The 20,859-nt window shown below is 43.3% G+C and overlaps 1 protein-coding gene across 3 annotated transcripts in view; it reads left to right on the forward strand.

Moving 5' to 3' along the window:
• The first annotated feature begins 315 nt into the window (after nucleotides 1-315).
• The window catches only part of SMURF1 (SMAD specific E3 ubiquitin protein ligase 1), an 87,293-nt gene continuing 66,749 nt past the window's right edge, over nucleotides 316-20,859 (forward strand). Inside the window, exon 1 of one of the 3 annotated variants that reach the window (XM_029056292.2) lies at nucleotides 316-520. In XM_029056292.2, the coding sequence (XP_028912125.1) occupies nucleotides 466-520 (55 nt within the window). In that variant the 5' untranslated portion in view covers nucleotides 316-465. The remainder of the gene's footprint in view (nucleotides 521-20,859) is intronic. The other 2 variants (XM_029056286.2, XM_029056298.2) reach the window with 2 other exon arrangements.

Raw genomic sequence — 20,859 nt, forward strand, 5'->3', positions numbered from 1 at the left:
TAAGGCGGCCCTTCTGGGGCTTCTCCCGCGCCGCCATCGCTGCGACGGGCGAGGATTCTCGTGTCCCCTCCGCCACTCCCAACATGGCGCCCAAAAGGGCCTAGAGCAGGCGGAGGGAAGAAGAGGCGACGTCCCCCGCTTACGTCGCTGACGTCACGCGCACGCACGGCGCGCCCGCGCACGCACGGGGGGGACGGCCGCGGGAGCGCGGCGCGTGCGCGGCGGGGGCGCGCGCGGGGCGAGGGCGGCGCTCGCTCGCTCGCTCGGGGTTTCGGAGGAGGAAGGAGGAGGAGGAGGAAGGAGGAGGAGGGGGTGGGGACGACAGGGAAGCGACGGGGGCGGCTCTCCACATCGCTGCCGGGCCGCGGTTGCCGGGGGGAGCCTCCCGGGGCCGGCGGTCTGCGTCCCGGAGCCCGAGCCGGGGGATCGTCCCGCCCCGCAGCCCCCGCCGGCCGGTGGCGGGAGATGTCGAACCCCGGGACCCGCAGGAACGGCTCCAGCATCAAGATCCGCCTGACAGGTACCCGGAGGGGGCGGCCGCGGGGAGGGAGGGAAGGACGAAGGAACGAACGAAGGAAGGAACGAAGGAAGGAAGGGGGCTGGAGAGCCCCGGCCGTCGCTGTTGGCGGAGGCCCCCGCGGCCCCTGATCCCGCGCCCCCCGCCCCGGAGCCCCGCTGTCCCCGCATCTGCCTTCCGCCCCCTCCGTCCGTCGGTCGGTCGGTGGGCGGGCGGGTCGGAGGCGGGTGTGTCGTGGGGCCGGGCCGGGGTCCGTCCCCGCGGGCAGGTCCCGGGGCGCCCGTGGGGTCTGGCGTCCTCCCCGCGGGGGGCCGGGGGGGGGGGGAAAGCCCTGCGCTGCGCATGCGCCTTGCCGGGGACCGGACCGGCCGGGGGGGGGGGGCTCGTGGGGGGGGGGCGGGCACGCGCGCTCTGCTGCCAAGCGCCCCGCCCGGCCCGGCCCGGCCCGGCCCTGCCAGCCTCCAGGCGGCCGCTGCACACACTCCCGACCTCTTGCTCGCTCTCCTTTCTCCCTCTCTCTCCTCTCTCTTTTTCTCTCTCCCTTTTCTCTTTTCTCTGCATTCTCTTTTCTCCCTCTTCTCTCTTTCTCTCTTCTCCCTCCTCTTTCCTCTCCTCTCTTCTCTCTTTTTCTCTCTCCCTTTTCTCCGCATTCTCTTTTCTCCGCATTCTCTTTTCTCCCTCTCCTCTCTTTTTCTCTCTCCTCTTTCCTCTCCTCTCTTCTCTCTCTTTCTCTTTCCGTTTTCTCTTTTCTCTGCATTCTCTTTTCTTCCTCTCTCTTCTCTCTTTCTCTTTTTCTCTCTCCTCTTTCCTCTCTCTCTTCTCCTCTCTCCTTTTTCTCTTTTTTTTATCTCTCTGCATTCTCTTTTTCTCTCTTCCTCTTTTTCTTCCTCTTTCCCCCCTTATCTCTCCCCTCTCTCTCTTTTCTGTCTTTTTCTCTCTCCTCCTCATTTTTCTCTTTTCTCTCCATTCTCTTTTTTCTCTCTTTCTCTCCTCTCCTTCTCTTTTCTCTTGTTTTCTCTCTCCTTTTCTCTCTCCTCTTTCTCTCTCTCCTTTTCTATTTTTCTCTCCTCTCTTTCTCTCCTTTTCTCTCCATTCTCTTTTCCTCTCTCCTCTCTTTCCCTCTCCTCTTTCTCTTTTCTCTCCTCTCTTCTCTTTCTTCTGTCGCTCCCTTTTCTCTTTCTTTTTTCTCTTTTCTCTGCATTCTCTTTTTCCTCTTTTCCTCTCTCCTCTCTTTCTCCTTTTCTCTCCTCTCTTTCTCCTTTTCTCTCCTCTCTTTTCTCTCTTCTCTCTGCTCTCTTTCTCTTTTTTCTCTTCTCTATCCATTGGCTTTTTCTTCCCTTTTCCTCTCTCTTTCTCTTTTTCTCTCCTCTTTCTCTCCTCTCTCTTTTCTCTCTCTTTCTGTTTCTCTTTTTTCTCCTTTCTCCTCTTTTCCTCTTTCTCTCTCCTCTCTTTTTTCTCCTCTCTTTTTCTTTCTTTTCTCACTTTCTCTTTCTCCCTCTTTTCCTTTCTTTCTGTTTCTCTCTCTTCCCCCCACCCACTTCCTCTCCTTCTCCCTCTCCCCTTCCTCTCCTCACACCCCACTTCCCTCCCCCTAGACTTTGGAATCTGTTGAGATCTGAACACGGAATCGTTTTTTGGTGGGTTTCTCCCCCTTCCCACGCCCCTCCCTCCCCCCAATTCATTTCTGCAACGGGACTTTCCAAACCAGAAAATTTCCAGTTAAGGAAAGAGAACCTGAAGTCCTGTGCAATTCCCATCAGGAGTTTCCCCTCTCTATTTTTTTGTATTTTGGTCTCTCCTGTTCATGCCATGCCTAATTAATGCCCCCAAATTAGCTTCTGAAAAATCCCCTTATTGGGAAAGAAGGATGGAAGGCTTAAAGGCGAATGACAGGACCTGGTTAGGTCATTTAAAAATATACACATTCATTTTTTTTTTATAAACCGACTTTTGATTGAAAAAACCAACGTCTGTTTCAAGATCTGTTATCTGTTCAAAGGAAAGGACTTTTGATTTTTGTTTATAGAGACGATGACGTCGATTATTGATGATTCAGAGGGAGACCAGGGTTTTATGAAGCAACAGGTGATTCCAGGAGGATCTCTGTTGCGGGAGGAGGCTTAATGCCACGCCAGGGCACAAATATAAAACACCTCTTCCCAACTGTAAATTGGGTTATTTTTATGGGTGCGTAAAACGTCGTGTTTTTCCCATTATGATGCTTGTAAAAGTTTAATTACAAGACAGCTTTAATATGCTTTCCAGTTACAGTGCAATCAATTATAAACATCAAATCAGTTACATTCTCACTGCAATGGGCAAAGATAACTGCATTATTATTATTATTATTATCATCATCCTTATTAAGTGCTGATTGTGCCAACCACTCTACTAAGCGCTGGGGTAGATACATCTTAGAAGGAAAAGTAAGGAAGTCAAAAGGATCTAATCCACAGAGAAAAATCACTTGTAGATTTTGAGTTCAGTTGGTTGGGTTTTTATATATGCTTCCTTAACCTGTTTTCTCTGGGACTTTGTTCTTAAGCGAAAGGATTGGGCGAATAAAAATTGTCCTCAGATCCTGGTTAAATACTTTAAAGAAATATTGCAGAAATACTTGTAAGATACTACAAAGAGGGTTTGCTTTTAAGAAATCTATATTCTTTCCAAAATGCACCCGCCCCCCCAGTAGAAATTTACATATCTAAAGGATTTAAATAGATCTGAAAATACTGTTGCTGATACTAAGAGCTTAGTAGTACGGGGAACTGTGGAAAATTGTAATTCTTACGTTTGAAATAGATTAGGTCTTAAGTTGTGATAGGGAGTGCTCACTTTGGATTGAACACCTGTGTTAGTTTTTTTGTACTTGCTAGTTAAATTGTTAATGCCAGTCATTTCCATTGGTAGCATAAATATTTGAACAAATTTTTAGTTGGCCAGTGAATAACACTTGCAGTTTAATTAAACACAATATGAGAGGCTTTAGTACTGCAACATTTTAAATTTTTTTTCCTTTGGGAAAATTTTAAAAGTACAAAATATCTGCTTGTTTACCCATCTACTCCAGATTACTATACTATCATGTTTTGGTTATTAAATTCTAAGTCTTGGTTTCAGAGATTTCGACTAAATTAAAGGAAGCTGTATTGTGCTTGATTTATAACATAAATCATTTTGCTTATGGCTAAATATGTAATCTCTCCCATGGTTGTAAACCAACTACTTCAGCATTTTTTTGAAAATTACTGTAGTATGTAGTAGTATATAGTATCAGTATGTATTGATGGCTACTCTGTGCAGAGCACTGTACTAAGCACTTGGGAGAGTGCAGTACAAGAGTATTAGCAGATTCGTTCCCTGCCCATAACAAGGTTAAAATCTAAATACGGCTTAGGTTCAAGTTATCACCAGTAACTCTTAATAAATGTCAGGAGCCTCTGTAGCAATCTTTCTTTTGGTTTAAAGACAAATAAGGCATCACTCAAATATACTGTATAATCATCATGCATAAAAGAAATTGTTTCAATGGGATTTCAATAGTTTATTGAATATAACGTTTCATATAGTCTATCACAGAGCTGTAAAAAATTTAAGGCAATCATCTAGATTTGATAAATCGGAAACTGTGGATCACAGGCAGTAACTTGCAGAGGTTTTTCAGTATAAACAGAAGATGATTCGAACATTCAGGAACAATTTGATTTTTAAATTAAGGTGAGCCTGCTCAGTTCTTCTTGAGTGAAGCATAAATGAAGTTCAGCCTAACACCTTTTGGTGGTGATTTGCTTTGAGTCAGAACTTAAGGTGAATTTCTATAGGCTTTGAATGGGTACTAAGGGTCCCATAGTTCTCTTTGTGAAAGTAAAGCTCTACCTTATTGTTTTCAGTCAAAATACTGAATCCTTTTACTATTTTTCTCTCTCTTGGTCTCTGGAGGGCTCTAAACTTTCCATCTTTTAAGTTGTCCCTTTTCGGTGTTGAAGTGTTTTCCATTCCCTGGAATGAAATGTACCGATATAGGGTGAAACAAAGGGGAAATCAAGTTCAAGAAAGAGAGTTCATCGTTATTGAAATGCTAACGATAAAAGGATTAAAAAGGAAAAAAAAAGACCATGTAAATATCCTAAACTAATTTGTTTTAACTTGATTTATAGAATCTTCATGTTGTGATTGGGTGATTAGTTTGTGCAGTATTAATAATATAATGCTAATGATGGTATTTGTTAGGCTCCTACTGTGAGCCAAGAGCAGCACGAAGCACTGGGGTGGAGACAAGCAAATCGGGTTGGACACAGTCCCTGTTGCACATAATAATAATAATGTTGGTATTTGTTAAGCGCTTCCTATGTGCAGAGCACTGTTCTAAGCTCTGGGGTAGATACAGGGTCATCAGGTTGTCCCACGTGAGGCTCACAGTCTTAATCCCCATTTTCCAGATGAGGTAACTGAGGCACAGAGAAGTGAAGCGACTCGCCCACAGTCACAGCTGACAAGTGGCAGAGCTGGAAGTCGAACCCATGACCTCTGACTCCCAAGCCCAGGCTCTTTCCACTGAGCCACGCTGCACATGGGGTTCGCAGTCTCGATCCCCATTTTCCAAATGGGGTTAACTGAAGCCCAGAGAGCTGAAGTGACTTGCCCAAGGTCACACAGCAGACAAGGGGCAGAGCTAAGTTCAGAACACATGACCTTGTGACTCCCTGGCCCATGCTCTTTCCACTCTGCCACACTGCTTCTCCTGCTAGTAACATATTATCAATAACAGTTATTAGTGGCATAAGCTGTTTTTCTTTTCAGAAACATTTAATAGAAGTGGTCACTCTGTTGATTCTATTAAATAGTTAATGAGGCCAACACTGCAAAGCACTTCACATTTCCAAATATCAATCAGTGGTATTTATTGAGCGCTTACTGTGTGCAGAGCAGTGTACTAAGTCCTTGGGAGAGTACAATATAACAAAGTCGATAGACACGTTCCCTGCCCACAACGAGCTTACAGTCTAGAGAGGAAGACAGACATTAATATAGATAAATAAATGACATTCGTACAGCTGTGGGGCTGAGGGAAGGGGGAATAAAGGGTGCAAGTGCAAGGGTGACCCAGAAGGGAATGGGAAAAGGGGGGATAGTGGCGGAGCCAGGGAAGGTCTCTTGGAGATGATGTGGTCAGGATGGTGAGGTGGCGGGGAAGGAGAGAGGGAGACGGGCAGAGAGAGAGATAGTCTCGCTTGGGGACCCCTGGCCCACAACCTGCCTCTGACCTGAAATAATAACGTTGGTATTTGTTAAGCGCTTACTATGTGCAGAGCACTGTTCTAAGCGCTGGGGGAGATACAGGGTAAATGCCCGCCTCCTCAAGTCCGACAGATGATATCGCTCTCCCTTTCCTCCACCGCAAAGCCTTCTTGAAGACCCATCTCCTCCAAGAGGCCTGCCCAGAGTAAGACCTCCCCCACCCTTTCCTCTTCTCCCACTCCCTTCTGCCTCGCCCCGACTTGCTCCATTTGTTCTCCCCCCCCCCCCAGCCCCTCAGCACTTATGTCCATAGCTGTCATTTATTTGTATTGACGTCTTTCTTACCCCCTCTGGACTGTAAGCTTGTTGTGGGCAAGGAATGTGTCTGTTTATTGCTGTATTGTACTTTCCCAAGCGCTTAGTACAGTGCTCTGCACAAAGTAAGCGCTCAAGAAATGCGATTGAATAAAAGAATGACAGACACAAACACGGATGGATGGACTAAGGGAGACCCGCCGGAAAGCACCGGCCAGAGCCGCCAGATTGATATTCTGTACTGTTACCGTTGACTGTCAATGGTTTTGCATCCGTCTCCCCATTAGATGGCAAACTTCATGAAGGCAGGGATTGTCTTCAACATCTATGGCACTGTATGAGTTATTCATTTAGATTATTGAATTAAAGTTCAATAATATTTGTTTAGGCAAACCTTTAATGCTGGCGTAATGAAAAGTCATTCTTGGCATCACACCGAGTTCCTTACTGTCTTCCTAGATATTGAGATGGTACAAAGGATGTACTCTCTAGGCCAAATTCAAATCTGGAAGTTCTGAAAGTTAATATTAGTAAATTTTTGGCTTCTTGTAAAGCTGAAACAGACATTGTAATTTCTTGCAACTCTCTTATTCACAGATAAACTGATTTTTACCTTTTGTTTCTATGAGGAACTGAATTGTAGTGTGTTCTTAAAAATAAAAAAAAAAAAAGGTAATTAAGCTGAATTTTCCCCATGTAGCGTTTCTCATTTAGCACTGAGAAGCATTATAGCCTAATGGAAAGGGCATGGCCTGGGAGTCAGAGGATTTGGGTTTTAATCTCAGCTCTGCAACTTGCCTATTGCATGATCTTGGGAGAGTCACTTTACCTCTCTGTGTGCCTCAGTTTCTTTGTTGGTAAAATGGGGATTCAGTACTCGTTCTCAATCCCGCTTAGACTGTGGGACAGGGATTGTGTCCGATTGGATTATCTTATATCAACCCCATTGTTAACCATGATGCTTGGTACAGAGTGATATTTGTTAAGTTATTGTTATTAATAATAGTATTTTTATTAGGCAGAATAGGGCAGTGGTCCTCAAAACTGATTCAGCATACTCTGGAATGACTTCATATGTTTTATTGATCTGTATTTTTCTTTCCACTTCATTATCAAAATTTAAAGTTCCCACCTTCTCAAACTCTTAAATTAACATGATTTCCTTCTCCTAAACATCCTTGCAAAATGTTATGTCCCATGTTTTCTCTTTATACCATGTGCCACTGTGGCATAGAGCAATTGGCTAGAAGGTAAAAGCCCTTAGTTGGAGTTACTTGTGAAGAAACATTTCCTTAGGGAGAGAAAAACCCTCCAAACAAAAAACCCATCCTGTACCATGTTTCAACGCTAGTACAGTGCTCCAGCTAACTAGATTGAATCCTTTGTAACACATGTTTCCGGGCAGCTGGAATGAAGGGAACTTGTTCAATATTTAAATTGCTGAATTGCACATCTATCTCACTGAGTTGTGGCAAGGAGAGAAAAGTACAATTTTCCTTAGCTAACACTGGAGAAACAAATCTGATCTCTTCCTAGTGCCATCATTTTTCCTAATCTAATTTTCTACTGGAGAAAAATGAAATTAATTTGAACTCTCTTTTTTTTTGGATGAATTATGTGATATTTGAACTTGTCTGGATTAAAGAAACGCAGTTATCGAATTAAAAAACTATTAATTATCTTTCACCAGGGGGTTACTGTACCCTCTAGTCTATCTTTAAGCAAGGGGATTTGATCAAGTGAAAGCCCCAAATTTAAACTGGCTTGTTGTCAACGACAATAACCACTCCAGACAAAAAGCCCTAAGGCCACTCAACTCATAGCGTAGATGAATTGTATTGACAGAGCTAGATTAAAAAAAACACACACCGGAAACAAATCTGGGGACTCTTCGCCTGGCAGCTCTTATTTTTCAACTCTTGCAAGACCCGTTGTGTCTGTGTTCTGTGAACACTGGGATGAGGTAGAATGTTGACTCCACATTTGTGAATTTAAAAAGTCCATTTCGTTGTTTCAAGATCATGCAAAATGACGTATATTCGACAAGTGGTGTGATGTGCACCACTCCATCAAATCCAGCTGCGTTCACCTCCATTGCAGCCGAAAGGAATTCTAATTGGCTGTGGAATGTCTGTAACATCATGTATCATTGAGCATGAACCTATTATACCGGCTGCTGGACGATGCCGTTCAGATGTTTAAAACTCAGAGGCTTGAACCTTCTCTGCTTTCAAGAGAGTAGAAAAAGAGTGCTTTGAAACTGGGTGTTCAGAGTAGCAGAGAGTGAGAGAATGTGTATCTGTGTGGGTGTGTATATTTGTGTGTTTTTCACTCAACCGAGTGAAACCGAGTGACCATGGTTTCTAGTTTGAGCTCCAGACTGAGAATCAGGCACCTGGAGTTTTTTATTTCTACTTCCAGTGGCACTTCACTAACAAGGCTTTGGACAAGTTGTTATTACTCTGTGCCTCAATTTCTCCATTTACCAATAAGGTGCAGATCTCAAAAGGGTGCGATGAAGGTGAATTAGAAATATTTGGAACTCTGGGGTATGACTGCTTAAATAGCTGCTCTCCTTGTTATATGTGTATAACAATGACATATATATATATAAAAAAATATATATATATAAAAGATATATAGAGAAGCAGCGTGGCTTAGTGGAAAAAGCCTGGGCTTGGGAGTCAGAGGTTGTGAGTTCTAATGCTGGCTCCGCCACTTATCTGCTGGGTGACCCTGGGCAAGTCACCTAACTTCTCTGGGCCTCAGTTAGCTCATCTGCAGAAATGGGGATTAAAAATGTGAGCCCCACATGGGACAATCTGATTATCCTGTAACTATCCCAGCACTTAGAACAGTGCAATGCACATAGTAAGCGCTTAACAAATACCATACTTATTATTATTGTTCGGCTACCAAATGAAAAAAACATGGGCAGAGTTAATGAAAATGGTAGTATATTTAGTAAATTTTTTTGCTTTTTAGGATGTACTTGGAATCTCTCCTAGTGTTAAATTTACAGAATAATGCTAAGGGCACATTGCTGGGGAAATTGTTACTCCAGATGTACATCACTTCAAAGGGCAAATTAATGCTATAATTTCACGGAAAAGGAACCTTTTGGAGTACAAAGTTTGCAGCCTGGTGCCAGTAAATAATCTTCCTTATCTTTAAAGGTCCGGTTTAATTTTCAGTACCATAGTATACTTGGACTTGCATCCTTAAGCTTCACTTTGAAAGCCCAGTGGTCTCAAGGGTTTGGTAAAGGAAAAGGGAAGGTGGGAAGGGGAAACATCTTGATGTGGAAGAGGAAGAAGTGGAGAAGAACAGGAAGTGGAGCAAAGGCAAGATCATTTCCTTTCAACCTCTGGGGCAAAGTTGAATTAAAATGAGCTAGTTTGAGCCCTGGATCCTCCTGGCCAGCTCAGCTCAGGGACTTGAAATGACCCAGCAACAAAGCTCATCTTCAGATCATCTGTGCCTTATCAGTCTATATCAATATGGAGGGGAAACCCCCCCCCCACCCCATATACACCAGACCACTACTCTCCCCATCTTCATAGCATTACTAAGGTCACATCTCCTCCAAGAGGCCTTCCCCGCTTAAGCCCTCTTTCCCCCAGCTCACGCTCTCCCTGGCACATATGTTATGTGTCACATAACGCAGACACCATGGCCCTTGCAAGAGTTGAAAAATAAGAGATTCCAGACCAAGATTCCTCAGATTTGTTTTCTGTGCGTTTTTTCAATCTAGCTCTGTCAATACAGTTCATCTGCACTTTGAGTTGAGTGGCCTTAGGGCTTTTTGTCTGGAGTGGTTATTATCCTTGACAACAAGCCATTTTAAATTTGGGGCTTTCACTTGATCAAATCTCCTTGCCTAAAATCTAGCAGTTTTAAGGAGCGCTTACTCTGTGCAGAACTCTAACCACTTCAAAGAGTCAGTAGGACCAATCCCTGCCCGCAAGGAGAGTTCAGTCTAGGAGGGAGAGGAGTTTCCTACCTTGTAAGGCCAGATGAATGAGTTAACTCACATTCGATCCTTTTTTCCTGGAAGTATTCTAATGTACTGATAGATTCCCAAGGAAAACCACAATATAAAATTAGATACTTTCTAAGTCTGAAAATGAAATCTGCCTTGGAGCTAGTTTATGTAGTGAATCCTTTGCATGAGATGTAGAATTAATATTTTTGAGTTTAAATTGTGGAGTATTACTGCTTAGGAATGCCACTTTATAAGTCTTGGACCTCTGTGTTAATGTCCGTATCTCCAAAATGGGAGGGTAAAATTACCCTTCATCAGAATGGAAATTTCTTTACTAACAGTTTCAGAGATTCATTTTTTCCCAAATGCTCCATAGATGCTTTATTTCATTGGATGCTCTCTTTTTGAATCTCTCAAATGCAGCAAGATCCTATGAGGAAAACTTTAAGAGCTTCGAGGAAAAGGTTTTCTGTTTTGGGTTTTACCTCTTTAAATAATTCTTTAAGGGATCCAGAGTGGTAGCATTTCACTTTTTTAGTTATTTGAAAAACACCCACACACAGAACAACAGAGGGAAAGAAAGAGACCTGTTCTACCCTGGCATAAATGAATAGCAGCTTCACATGCATAGTCGCAAAAATACTCAGAGGTGCACTTAAATCCAATGATGTAATAAATTCATATGCTTTACAATAATCAATATTCTTGAGTGCATTAGGCTACGGGCATGTCTATTCATCGGTCATTTACTTCCTTAAATGGGATGTTTTGCATTTTCCAAATTAGAGAAATGACTTGGGCTTCCATGACTTTTGGGACTCCCATTAAAATTAGCCATTTCTCTGTGCAATTTCTGCAGTTTCAGAAAATCGTAGTGTGTTTTTTTCATTTTTTGGTAATTATGGGTGTAGTCATTTAATTGAGAATTGTAGTGCATCATCTGCTAGCAGCTATATAAAGCCATTGATTATTTTCTGACTGAATTTGAGATGGAGCTATTAGTTAAGAGTTTCAGGACCTGGCACCCAAAATGGCTCAACCTGCCAAAACTCAGGCTAACCTCAGCTCATAAGAAAAGATCGTACCTTGAGTTCCTATTTGCTTAATCCTGTTTGATTGATTTAGCTATCCCAGCCCACAAGAAAGAGAAAAGCATTACAAAATGATTTAGGAGGAGGAAAGTGGGAATGGGAAAATTGACATGTGGGGACGCTTAACTAAACTACCATTAAGTTCCCAGAAAATGGCCTCACAAACTGGCGTGCTGTTGGTAAAGAACCGGAAGAAAGGGAGGCCCCAGGATAAAAATGAAGAATCATCTAAAGTCGGAAGCTGTAGAGGACAAACTCTTGGCGGTGGCCGAATGTCGACTACAGGAGTTTTTCTAAATAGAGATGTGAGAAGTTTTTGCTTGAAAGCTAGACGAGGTCAAATATTAGGAAGTGACAGAGTTCACAAGTCCACATAGATGTGGTAATCGGCAGGTCAGTGAATAAACTAATCTATTTTTCTTTCCCTGACTGAGATGATTAGTGGGAAGCATAAGAAAAATAAGAGAAAAGCACACACACACGCACAGATAATTTATGGGACATATGTTTTGTGTAGTTTTATGATACAGAAGAGATTAATCTCATTTTTCATTTATAGAAATTGAAAATAACTTTGGGAGGGTTAGATTGACAAAATGCATACTCTATTTTACGTTTAAGGCTTGTGCCTGAGAAAGTTACTCTCATGGCCTGACCTTCAACTATTTAAGACCAAAAGGGTGTTTCTTATGAAAAGAATGTGAATGTGAGATGAGAAATGGGAGTGCTTCCGTGGGGTAGAGAACAGACTTGATTTTTGTTCTTGACTGAAACATCAGGGATGCCATTACTGCATCTGATCGATAATCCATCCAGTCTAGTGTTCCGTATGCAGCTTCAACAAAGCAAAGTCCTTAGTCTGAAGTTTCCTTCCATTTTTTTATGGTTTGATGGTCTCGTTCTTTAATCCCATATGATTGGCTATTTAGTTACATCTAGTCTGTTGTTGCTGTGTAGTAGATTGCTTGAAAGCCCAAGATACTTGGACAGTTTTGTCACCTGCTTTCAGTAAGAATATTCGGGTCATTTTCCAGAAACCATTTAATGATCAGATGGAGCCATGCAGTCAATCAGTGGTATTTGTTGAGTGCTTACTTTGTGCAGAGCACTGTTTTAAGCATCTTGGAGAGTACAGTATTACAGAGTCAGAGGATACATTCCCTGCCCACAAGAAGCTTAGAGGCTGGCTAAACTGCAGTGAAGCAGCTTCGCCTAGTGGAGGGAGCCTGGGCTGTGAGTCAGACAATCTGGGTTCCAATCCCTGATCTGCCAATTGCCTGCCACTTGTGTGACCCTGGACAAATTACTTAACGTCTCTGTCCCTCAGTTTTCTCATCTGTGAAATGGAGATTAAATACCCGTCCAATAAGCTGTGAGACCCACTTGGGTTAGAGGCTGTGTCCAACCTGATCAACCTGCAAATGCCCCATCGCTTAGTATGGTGCTTGGACAAGTAATCACTTAACAAATACCATAATTATTATTAATCATCATTGCCGTGCTTACATTTAGAATAATAGTTATGGGAGAAAACAGACATAGATATACAAGAACATGTTTAGTTTAAGAAGCATAACAGCACCCCATTGCACTTGACTTTCCTCCAGAATTCAAGTAGAGTGAATGGCTGGGCTGTAGAATCCCAGAGATAGGCACAGTGAGAGTACTGTATGTCGTATTTTGAATTGTATTTCTTCGAGCAATTAAATTATGTGGGTTTGACAGAGATTTCAGAATCCTTGGCTGTTTGGATTTTTCAAAATTTTGTAGTATGGAGTAGCACAAGTCGAGTTTGTGATGGTAATCTCACACTGAATGTCAGTGAGTCTTGTTTGGCTCCTGATGGGTGTTTACCTTTCCCCTTTTATGTATTGCCTCAGAGTTCTCTGTTTTTATTCAAAGGCGACCGCAAAGAGGGAGCAGTGGAGCAGTTTTAAGGGGATTAGAGAGCTTTTAAGAATGACAAAAAGTTATTGAGCACTTACTGTATGCCGAGGACTGTACTGAGTACCTAGGAGAATGCAGTAGAATAGATGGACTTGATCCCTGCCCTCCAGGACCTTATGATCTAGCAGGGGAGACGGGCATCTAAATAAATCACAGCTAGAATCAGGCTTCGGCTCCTTTCGGAATGTAAAGCAGAGTTAGCCATAATCTGATAACCTTTTCTGTAAAATGAATCCCGAATGAACTAGTCAAAGCCAGTCCTAACATTAGCCAGTCCGGCTGAAATACTGTATGGAACTATTCAGTCCTGTGTGTAATAATAATAGTAATAATAATAGTAATTATGGTATTTAAGAAGTAATTGGAGAAAAAGACGACCTGCTAGTTAGGTGTATATGTCTGTAACTAGTCAAAGCCAGTCCTAACATTAGCCAGTCCGGCTGAAATACTGTATGGAACTATTCAGTCCTGTGTGTAATAATAATAGTAATAATAATAGTAATTATGGTATTTAAGAATTAATTGGAGAAAAAGACGACCTGCTAGTTAGGTGTATATGTCTGTAACTCTACTTATCTATTTTGATGCTATTGATGGCTGACTACTTGTTTTGTTGTCTGTCTCCCCGCTCTAGACTGTGAGCCCGTTGTTGGGTAGGGATTGTTTCTATCTGTTTCCGAATTGTACTTTCCAAGCTCTTAATACAGTGCTCAGCACACAGTGCTCAATAAATACGACTGAATGGATGAACGTCCCCTTCTACAGGGGACAGGGATTGTGTTTTGGTGTTCAGCAGCAGCTGGCTGTTCTGGGATCTCAAATATTCGATAATGGAAGACGAAGGGCACCAAATTCCCTCATCGGGGATGTGTATTTTGAGCACTCCGAAAAAGCATTTTGCTGCCCAGGTTGGTTTTATTGCCCCATTTTAAAAGTGTGGATTAGCCTATGCCCTGGCTATAAGCTCGTTTTAAGTCTTTTAAGTTTAGACATGAAATGTGTCTGTTTAATGTTATTTTGTACTCTCCCAAGTGCTCAGTACAGTGCGCTGCACACAGTAAATGCTCAAGAAATACGGTTGAATGAATGAATGAAATGCTAGGGCCTCCCCTGTGCCCCTAGGAGGGCTGGCTCCCACCTTGTGCAAGGCCCCACTAGGACATGGCCTCTCGTTTGGGTAAGGCCCAGCTGCTCCCATGGATGCCTGGTTTTCCTTAGGAGCGGTCATAATTCCTCTTTGTAGGGACAACAGTATATATGAGCAGTGGCACCCCAGTTGCCATACTTAGTAGGAGAGGTCACCTTTCCTCCCTCACCCAGTGGAGGAGGCTTAAATTCATTCAATAGTATTTATTGAGTGCTTACTATGGGCAGAGCACTGTACTAAGCGCTTGGAATGCACAAATCGGTAACAGATACAGACAGTCCCTACCCTTTGACGGGCTTACAGTCTAATCGGAGAATGCGGGCTGGCTTGAGCCTAGCTTCCACCGTACTGTGGTTTAGTTGGCCCACGCAGGGGCTTTGTGGTGGATGGGGCTGGATCATAGCTTTTCCCATGGGAAAAAAAAAGTTAAACGGTTGTAATGACAGGTGAGCGTTCTTTAAAGGAAGACTTGTTATGAAGCTCGAACACCTTATTCTTTTTTCTTTACCTCTATCTTCATTAACTTTTTCTTTACCCCCACAGCATTTATGTACGTATCCATAATTTATTTATATTCAAGTCTGTCTCCCCTTCTAGACTGTAAGCTTGTTGTGGGCAGGGAACATGTTTGTTAGATTGTACTCTCCCAAGCACTCAGTACGCACAGTACTGTGTGCACCTAGTAAGCGCTCAGTAGATACCATGAGATTGATCGATTACCTGGATGGTAGTTTGTATTTGGGAGAAGTCATTTTCAGTTCAGTAAATAAGTCTTTTAAGTTTAGAGGTGAAAGCAGTAATCATTTGCAGATAGTTTCTTTGTCACTGGTTTGGCACCTGAAATGAATTTACCCCAAATTCACAAAAATGCAGAAAGATTAGCATGTGCATGATTTGGGAAAACTAAAAAAGCCAAAGCAAAAATTGCTAAAAATTGTGGTATTGAGGCTAGACATGTTGTGTACTTTCAGATGAAATAGGAGAGTCACTGTGGGTGCAGTGTGAATTTATCAGGAAATTGTGTGTGTGTGAGAGAGAGAGAGAGAGCTAGAAAGAAAGAGAGAAAAAAGCAGCATGGTTTAGTGGGTAGAGCACAGGCCTGGGAGTCAGAAGGACCTGGGTTCTAATCCTAGGTCCACCACTTGTCTGCTGGCAAGTCACTTAACTTCTCTGTGCCTCAGTTACCTCAACTGTAAAATGAGGATAAAGACTGTGAGCCCCAGATGGGATGGGGACTGTGTCCAACTTGATTAACTGCTATCTACCCAAGCACATAGAACAGTGCTTGACACCCAGTAAGGTCAGTCAATCAGTGGTATTTACTGAGCTCTCACTGTGTGCAGAGCATTGCATTGAGGGCTTGGGAGAGTACAACGTAACAGTATACCAGGCAGCCAGGACTGTTTGGCTGATGTATCCTGTCCTTCGTAAGAGTAGGGGCAACAGGGTCATGGGTTTGGGTTCCCCAGACTGGAGCAGCACCTCGCCCAGGAAGCCCACTGCCCTCCCAGACCAACCCCCACACCCTCTCCGCTAATTACCGTATTCCATAGGCTCTGTTTATATCCCCTTAGTTTTCCTCTCCCTTTTTCAGCTTCCTCTGTGGGCTGTGGGAGCCACCCATTAGACTTCAACCCCAAGTAGACCAGGAACAGTATTCGATCTGATGAAAATCTTATATCTGCCCCAGGGTTTAGTACTGTGCTTGGCTCATAGGAAGCGGTTAACAAAAACCACTATTATCATCATTATTATTGTTTCTGCCTTTAACAAGAGCCATCTGTTTATTGTTATATTGCATTCTCATTAGCACTTAGTACAGTGCTTTGCACACAGTAAGTGCTCAATAAATACGAATGAATTATCATTATTATTTCTGCCTTTGGTCTCCTGACCGCCCTCTGGATAATAATAATAAGCGTGGTATTTAAGCGCTTACTGTGTGTCAAGCCCTGTACAAAGCGCTGGGGCAGGTGCAAGATAATCAGGTCCCACATGCGCCTCACGGTCAAAGTAGGAGGGAGCAGAGGTATTGAATCCCTATTTTGCAGATGAGGGAACTGAGGCGCAGAGAAGTTACGGATCACACAGTAGGTAAGTGGTGGAGCCGGGGTTATATCCCAGGTACTCTGACTCCCAGGCCCGTGCTCTTTCCACTAAGCCATGCTGCCTCTCTTCCGTTATGCCAGTCTGCTTCCCTGATATTTTGACAGGCACGGAAATTTAAAGATATGCATCCACATGTGACAGTAGCAAAAACTAGACCAGAATGGTGATTTGGATGCATTAATGCTATCGTCATCCTATGTGATCTTTCTGCTAAAATTAGGAAATTTTGTCACTGGCAATTAATTATGGCATGAGCTGCTCGTGGTTACCTTTAAAGACCAATTAGAAGATTTGATTGCTGTCCAAATGAGACCTTCTCACTTTTTCATGATATTTGTGCTCTTCAAAGGTGCAGGATTTATCTGGCGATATTGGTTGCAATCTTGAAGATATTTAGTTTGGGAATGGAAAATACATAGGATGTTTCAGAGGGTGAAGAAGGGGAGGACCAAGGATGAATTCCCAGAGCAACAACTTCCATGCTTCTCCATCTCTTCTGTCTCCTTCTGTCCTTTAATCTTCCATCATACATAGAAATAACATATCACTCGTGCAAAGACAGGAACCTAACTTTCTGGAAGATGGCCTCCTGCCCCTCCCTTTTGTAATTTGAAACTGTCTAGAAAACTTCTGCTTTCTCTTTGTCTTCAAGGCTAACCGTCAAGCATTCACAGTTTGGCTTTCAAGGCAAAGGATCATCTCCGATTAACCGTTATTTTTGTTATTAAATTGCGGTTTATATTGGAGAAAATCTGCATATAGGAGTGATCCTTGTGCCTTGGTGGTGTCGGGTAGTTTTTAGAGGTCACTGCCCAAATGAAATGCCGGTGGATGGCCCAAAGGTATTTGAAATCAAGATTTGAAATTGAGAAATCTCATTCTGCCGAGGAACTTAGAGTTGGGTCAATATTAGTGACTTTTGAGAGGGCAGCAGCACCATTTTCTTTCTGCTTTCCAAGGACGCTAGCTTTCATCAATATGGTTCATTCTGATCATTCTTAAATTTCACAAGTTGCTCTCATCATGCCGCAGGATTCCAGGTGACAGTCAAGGTGGTCGTTTAACCAAGTAAAGTAAAACCAGCTAACTGAAGTCAGGTGTTAACTGGCTCCTCTCTCTCCTGTTCCTGAATCAGGGCATCCCTAAAGTTTCCTTCCAAGACTGGGTAAGGAACATGGGAAACTGTTTGTTTTCCCCAAGTTGCTTTTGCAGAGTGGTCAGATGTTGCTTAGAAAACACTACTTTCCCCTGAATTTACTTAGTTTGTCTTTGGGTGTGGTCTTTCCCCTCCATCAGCTAGCTTGTTTTCAAATCTGCAGTGATTTTATCGCCAATAGCAGTGTTCCAAGAGATTTCAGTGAAAAATTAAAAACTTCCAAGCCACTTGTCAATTTGGGTTTATATATATAAAAAAAACTCTTGGGAAAGGATAAGCTAAGTATTCTAAGTAGTCTGCGATCCAAAGCATTTCCTGTGTTGAGTGTTTATCAAGTCTGAGCTTCACTTCCAAACTAAGCTAGAGAAAATCTGGGAACTATTCCCAGCTGGTCGCGGGTGGGGAGGAGAGAGGAATACAAGTATCAAGCAACTTAGAAAATATCGCTTTCCTATTTTCTTCTTCCTCTGGACTCATCGATCTTAAGTGACCAAGCTCATAAATTTTGCTGGCGGAATAAAAACCTCTGGATTTCAAAGTGAATGTGACAGGGAAAATAATTGATCATTTGGAACTGGTACAAAATAACTGGCTACCTTATGTATATGGAGTGGAAACTGAACGTTGGTTAGGATTAGCATTAGAATGGATCGACTTCATTCTTCTAGCAGGGAGTAAAGTACAGGCTAAAACTGCACTGCCTTTCTGTTAATCGTTCCTGGTCTTAAACCACTCCTATTTGGGTTCTGATATTCCTGTTTCTTTCACAAGGCTAGGTCTCTTATAAATGAAGACCTTTTGGGAAAGCTTAGGTGTAGCCGGAAATGACCACCGAATTCCCAGGTGGTATCCTTCCCTTTCTCAGCTGATTGGGGAACTTTAGTTTCCATACCATGTTGATTTCCCCCGTCTGCCGTCTGAGAGGAAGTAACCATTGATTGGTGTGAGGATATTGAATACCACCTGAATAAGCATTCTGTGTTAACTGGAAATCTTATTCTTTGGGGGAGTTTTCCCCCCACCATTCTCCTCTAAAGGAGTGTATTTTATGGGCTGCTGCCCTTATTTGGCTCCCAGATGTGATGTTACGAGAAAGCTAGGTCTTTTTGTGTTGAATAGCGTGCGCTTGTTTCCCTCATGCCTGAGACGTTATGTAGAAGCCTCTTATCTTGTACCTTGCCGTGTGCTTGAAGATTTCTCAACTAAAGATGTCTGGCATTGATGATGAAATTGAAATCCAAGCTTAAGCTTCCTTTCAGAGGGATCATGGAATTCTTCCTAATAAGACAAAGGTTATAAAAACCCACAGAGTGGCAGCACTCTTCAGATTGCCATTCCTTTTGCATTGCTCTTCCCCCGCCCCCCGAGATTGTAAACTCCTTGTGGGCAGGGATCCATCTCTCTACTTTCCTAAGCGCTTAGTGTACGGTGCTCTATACACAATAAGTGGTCAATATTTACCATCGGCTGATTGCCAGCTCCGAAACTCCGGAGAGTTGGTGTGGCGGGCTCAGATGTGTCTTTACACCCTCCAGCTGCTGTAACTGGCCATTTCATCCCAGCCTCTCACCTGCTGCAGCTCTACAATTCTCAAAAAAGAGCAGCCTAAAATTCTAATAAACTGTTGCTATTTAGATCATAGGTTGTAAGCGATCATCAATGTGGTATTTGTTAAGCACCTACTCGGTGCCAGGTATGGTACTAAGCACTGGGGTGGATACAAGCAAATGGGATTGGACACAGTCCCATATGGGGCTCATCCTCTTAATCCCCATTGTACAGATGAGGTGATGGAGGCCCACAGAGAGGTTAGGTGACTTGCCCAAGGTCACAAAGCAGACAAGTGGCAGAGCCGGGTTTAGAACCGGGTCTTCTGACTCCCAGGTCTGTGCTCTATCCACTAGGCAACGCTGCTTCTCCAGTTGCGAGGCCGCTGTTAGATGCTTGTAAGTGGATCTGGAGGCCAGTAAAACCATAACTGCAGCAGAAAAAAAAAAATTGAAGGTAAAGCAAAGTAGTTTAAAAGTCTCCAAAGTCAAGGAAAGCACCAGAAGAGACTTAGGAGGCTGAGCTCCTGTGTGCTGTGAACCTAAATCTGTTCTTGTGCCTACGAAATAATGCATCCTGAGGAATTTGAACTATCTCCTTTTATCGTTATTGTTCGGCAGTTGGTTTGCCAGTTCCATTGTTCAGGAATACTTTGAAAGCCCTCCGCCTTCGGTGACCTGCGATTTATTACATCTAGTGCATGACATCTTATACACAAATGTTTTCTCCATCAATTTTATTCCTTATTTTGAAGAGCAGTGCCTCAAGGGTTCTGGCCTGGGTCAAGTGCTTTCTCCCTCAGTGAATGGTCATCCTCTCATGCTGCTTCAGCTATGACCACTACTTTTCTAACCTCTGTCCCCTCTAGACTGTAAGCTCACTGAGGGCAGGGAGTGTGTCTGTTTTTCATTGTACTGTACTCTTCCAAGCGCTTAGTACAGTGCTCTGCACACAATAAAATTGAAAACTCACTCTACAATTTCATTTCATCTGGCTTCCAGGACCGCCTCACCTTTGGAAGTCTCAGCACAACCTCAAGTTAAGCATGTGTTAAACTGAATTCTCCTCTTCTTCCCCTAAACTCACTCCTCGATTCCCCAGCCCCGTCAACAGTACCTCCGTACATCCTGGCCCGGAGGCCTGCAACCTCAGTGTCTTCTGTAACTCCTCATTGGCTTTTGGGTCTATTATTCATTTAAATGCCAAAACCTGTCATTTCTCCCTCCACGTCGTTTCCCAGATCCAGCCCTTCCTCTCCACCCAAACAGCCACCTCTTGGGTTTAAGCCCGCATCCTATCACGAATAGACTACTGCCTCCTAACAGCTCCCTGCTTCAGTCTTTAGCTCACCCAACAACCTGCATCATTTCCGGCAACATCACTTAGGACACTATCTTTCCGATCCTCCGAGACCTCCAGTGGCTACCCATTTCCCCTTGTGGCAAGCGGAAACTTCTTTGTACTTTGAGTCCTCTCATCAGCTCTCTTAAACCACAGCTACCCAAACTGCACCCTTTGCTCCTTAAGAAGCCCCATTTTCAACTCTCAACACCTTCGATTCTTAGTCGGAAAGTTCTTCCCTTGCCCCTCCTCCACATTGTCAGTCATGTCTCAGCTGTCCCCGATATTACTCTCCCTAAACCTCACCTCCTCCAGGAAGTGTTCCCCAATTAATTTACAACACCCTAAAGGGAATATGTGCTATGCTTTTATTCCCTCCCAAGCACTTACTACAGTACTTTGCACCCAATAACTACTGAGGAGAATTCAGTACAAGGCCTTGTTCAAAGTACTTGGAGCAATTAT

The sequence above is a fragment of the Ornithorhynchus anatinus genome, chromosome 2 (genome assembly GCF_004115215.2).
Source record: "Ornithorhynchus anatinus isolate Pmale09 chromosome 2, mOrnAna1.pri.v4, whole genome shotgun sequence".
In the NCBI taxonomy this organism is placed as follows: Eukaryota; Metazoa; Chordata; class Mammalia; order Monotremata; family Ornithorhynchidae; genus Ornithorhynchus; species Ornithorhynchus anatinus.